Source organism: Stegastes partitus, unplaced genomic scaffold (assembly GCF_000690725.1).
Source record: "Stegastes partitus isolate 25-593 unplaced genomic scaffold, Stegastes_partitus-1.0.2 Scaffold698, whole genome shotgun sequence".
In the NCBI taxonomy this organism is placed as follows: Eukaryota; Metazoa; Chordata; class Actinopteri; family Pomacentridae; genus Stegastes; species Stegastes partitus.
The window spans coordinates 167,182-171,376 of record NW_007578429.1 but is presented as its reverse complement, the minus strand read 5'-3'; the positions used below and the strand labels follow the sequence as shown (position 1 = coordinate 171,376).

General features: G+C 42.1%; 1 protein-coding gene across 2 annotated transcripts in view; it reads left to right on the top strand.

Annotated features, from left to right (window-relative positions):
* LOC103363883 (RNA-binding protein with multiple splicing-like) overlaps nucleotides 1-4,195 on the top strand; it is a 51,047-nt gene that overhangs the window by 32,079 nt on the left and 14,773 nt on the right. For both annotated transcript variants that reach the window (XM_008290831.1, XM_008290832.1), the window contains exon 5: nucleotides 2,708-2,858. In XM_008290831.1, coding sequence (XP_008289053.1) covers nucleotides 2,708-2,858 — 151 coding nt within the window. The remainder of the gene's footprint in view (nucleotides 1-2,707; nucleotides 2,859-4,195) is intronic.

Sequence of the window (4,195 nt, the reverse complement as noted above, 5' to 3'; positions counted from 1 at the left end):
CAAAAATACACAAAAAAATGTCCACAATGACCCAGAAATGGTCTAAAAACATGAAAAGCCTCCAAAATTACTCAAAAAATGACTCAAAGTGACGTTAAAGTCGTCCAGATTAGACGATAAACATCCAGGATTAACCAAAACCAGTTTGGTTTTCAGTTATTTGGACAAATTCTGAGTCATTTTGAGGAATTTTTTGAGGTGTTTGTTGGTTCGGTTCTGACCTGAAACCAGGTCCAGTGTTTATACCGAGACGCCTGGATGGATGTAAAGAGTTCTGAGGCTCAGAAATGATGAAAACATGGACTTGAAGGGCGTCGAACTCTGGAGATATTCACGGTATGAAGGTGGAGCTCTGTGTGGCTTCAGTAAAGTCACTGTAGATGCAGAACCAGCTGGTTCTGAGGAGGTCGGGCAGAACTTTTATCTTGTATCAGCGACGTTGTTGTTGGTTGATTACGTCCAGAGTCCAGGAGGTTGTTCTGGAGTGATCGGCTCGCTGCTGGAGCTACTTCTCCATCCTCGCCTTCCACATGAGGAGGAAGTTCTACCAACAGCTCCTCCCTCCTCCTCCTCCACCTCCTCTTCCTCCCCACCCGTCCACCTGCCGCCGCTCCTCCTCCTCCTCCTCCTCCTCCTGCTCCTCCTCCTCACCCCACTGGTGCTCTTCTTCTTCTTCTTCTTTCCACAGATGAGCTCACAGTGCCCGCTCTCTATCCCAGCAGCCCAGACGTGTGGGCTTCGTACCCGCTGTACCCGGCGGAGCTGTCGCCGGCCCTCCCACCCGCTTTCACCTACCCCTCCTCGCTCCNAATTATGATTTAACAAAACAGTAAAAATCTGTTGTTAAAAAAAAGTGTTTTAAAAATATTTACCATTATTTAATCCATAATGATTATAAATAAATCTAAATATTTTTTTAAAAATAACAACAAATGTTTATAAATAATGAACTACCTGATAAACATGTTTTTATTTAATTATTATTATTTTTAACAGATTTTTCTATTTTGTAAAATTCAGAAAATATTTAGTAAAATAACAGAAAAATATTAATCTACATGTTGACTGTGAAAAAAAAAATTTAAATTTAAAAAAAAAAAAAAAACTGAAAAAAACCCAAAACCGACTCACCACAGAATTATGTTTTTTAAACTGTTTTTAATTCAGCAAAAATAATAATAATAAAAAAATAATGATATTTTTCTTTACAGCTTATAGGCATTACTGTATTTTTTACATTTTTTTAAAAACAGATTTTGTTTCCTGTATTTTTTATTATTTTTTCCCCCTGCTCCACTAAAATCACTCGACCACTAATTTTCTCAGATATTTATTTCCTTTAATGAGCCAAACGTGGAATATTTTTGGCATCACTCGATCCTTAACGTACAGATTTATTTCTCCGAACATCGCCGGTTATCTGTGAACTAGAGAGATGAGAGGAAGTGACATCGCCTCCCACCGGACGCCTCGACAACAGAGGAGCCGTCAGAGCAGCGCCGAGGCCGATATCAAACCTGCTCAGGTCTAAATCCGTCTCCTTCATCACCACTTCAAGGCACCAGACAGCCAGCCGAGTATTTATAACTCCACCGGCTTCAGCGCCGAGCCCGCTTATCGGTTCTGTCAGCACGTTTCAGGCTGAAGCGTCGCAGCGAAACGTCGGATCCCTCACGGTGCTGATGGGAGTCGTGATGTCGTGAATCAATGAATCAGTGAATCTGAATCTGGGCTGGACGTTGTCACAAAACAAATCACCTGAAAGAGGAAAACAGTCGACTAAACGTGCACAGAGGTCCAATTAACTCCAATTAACCAGTTAAAACATGAAGGATGCAGGAAACTGGACGTTAAAATGAGAGGATTTCAAAATAAAACATGACAAAAAGTGTTTGCACTCGTCTGCATGAATCTTTTTGAGTTGAGGCAACTTTCAATAAAATTGTGTTCAACCAATGAACTGAATGAAGTTGGATGAATTTACTTTTGCTCTTTAATCAACTGTATTTTTTTTAACTTGTGATTTGTTGCATAAACACACGTTTTGGTGATCGAGATCATTTAGGGTCGTTTTTTTGTCATTTCGTACGAACTACAGACATTTTTATTTGTACTTTTAGGTAAAATTTTGACGTGTTGAACACTTTATGAAATATATTTTACACTCTTGGACGCATTTTAGGTCATTTTTCACAACTAAAATTATTATTATGCAAGTTATATGACATTTTTGGTACATTTTGGATCTTTTTGAGCCTTTTTTAAAATAATCTCAGAAAAATTTTAGGTCATTTTCAACAATTTTTTGGGTCATTTTTGACGACAGTTTTGACCGTTTTTGACTATTTGTGGCTCAGATTGTACATTCTTGATCGGGTTTTTATGTAACTTTGGACAATTTATGAGACTTTTTTGACATTTTTTTGTAATTTGGGGCCAAACTGAAACATAAACACATCCAGGGAACCAATTCTGTGTCATTAAATTGCTGAAATTAGACTGTTTAAACTTTAAATATACTGAAGTTATTGTTTAGGAGATCAGGAGGGATCGACTGTTCATGTAATGACCTGATCAGTCGTCCTCCATGTGACTCATCAACACCTCAGTGATGGTCCGACCTCCAGTATCACCCTAAATCTCTGATATTCAGCTTTTCGACGCCGTCCTGCTGTCGCTAACGGATCTCTTTCCCGGTTGGTTTCAGGGCGTCCGTTTCGACCCGGAGATCCCTCAGACCCTGCGGCTGGAGTTCGCCAAAGCCAACACCAAGATGGCCAAGAACAAGCTGGTGGGGACGCCCAACCCGCCGCCGTCGCAGCAGAGCCCCGGGCCTCAGTTCATCAGCAGAGACCCCTGTGAGTTTCACTTTCACTTCGTCCTGCTTCAGCTCCTGCTTGTTGTTCTGTCGCCGTCGTGTTGGAGCTGCTTCCTCGCTAGTCAGAGTCAGAGTTCATCGTCTAAACTCCTGATTGGACCCTTTAGACAGGAGTTTCTGCTAAATGCTTAAACATGGGCCAGCTGTGGTAGCACATTCCTGCTCAGTGACCACACCGCCCTTATCTGGGATCTTCTCTTTTTTCATTATTATTATTACTCTTGAAGCCAGAGGACGGGTGTGTGTCGGAGGAAAATGGAAGGAAACGATTAATGAAGCCCTGACGTAAGCCGCCGTGGTTTCCTGACAGGAGACGTTTGAATCAGATCATGAGCAGACGAGGGAACAAACTCCCGCCTCTCGTTGTTTCGCTCCGACTCGGCGAGTTAATCATCGAGACGCTTTTCTGTCCTTTTACCCCCCAAAACACGAGACGCGATCACGAGGGTGTGAATAACCTGCGACGCCTCACTTCATGTGCGATGAAGCCGCCTGGATGTCTGCAGACAGCCGAAAACTCCACCTAAAGCTGCTGTTTGCTTCGTTTCTGAGCAGATTTAGACGTCCGGTGGCCAAAAAATCTCATCATAAAACCATAAAAATGAGTCACAGCCTCCACATGAGCTGCTCAGAATCAGCTGGTTCATTATCTACGAAACCTTTAGTGTGTTTAACGAAGTCACGCAAAGTTTTACCGCCGTAACGTGAGTAGTTTTAGAGTGAGAAGTGCTCAGAGCTCCATCGGTGCAGCAGATTCTCAGGATGAAAAACTGGAACCAGATCAGTTTCACATCCGTCCAGGTGTCACAGTCTGAACAATAATCTGGCTTTAGTGGCAAAACGAGACAGAAAATGACCAAAAAAACAAGACAAACAATGTGAAAATGGACAAAGAAGAGACTCAAAATTAGACAAACGAGACACGAAATGATGAAAAACAAAAACAGCATCAGGTTTACGTCCATCCTGGTGTCTCAGTCTGAACACTGGATCTAGTTCCTGTAACCAGCTGGTAGCATCAGTATTATACTTTCACCAGTTTACTGTCTATGACAGTGAAGCACGGCGGTGGCAGCATCATGATGTGTGGCTGGAGGAACCTCTATAAAGTGCATTCTGGGTAAACTTCCCAGGCTGACGTGTGATGCTGGTGGGTCAGAACCAGTTCTGGACGATGAAAGGATCAGTTTTTACCTTCATTTGGTACCAGGATCAGCTTTTTAACGCTCTGAGTTTGTTATTAAGACAAATAGTTCTGAGCAGAAGCGAGACTTTGACCCTGGACTGGATCTTTTTACAATGTTTGGCTCATTTTGT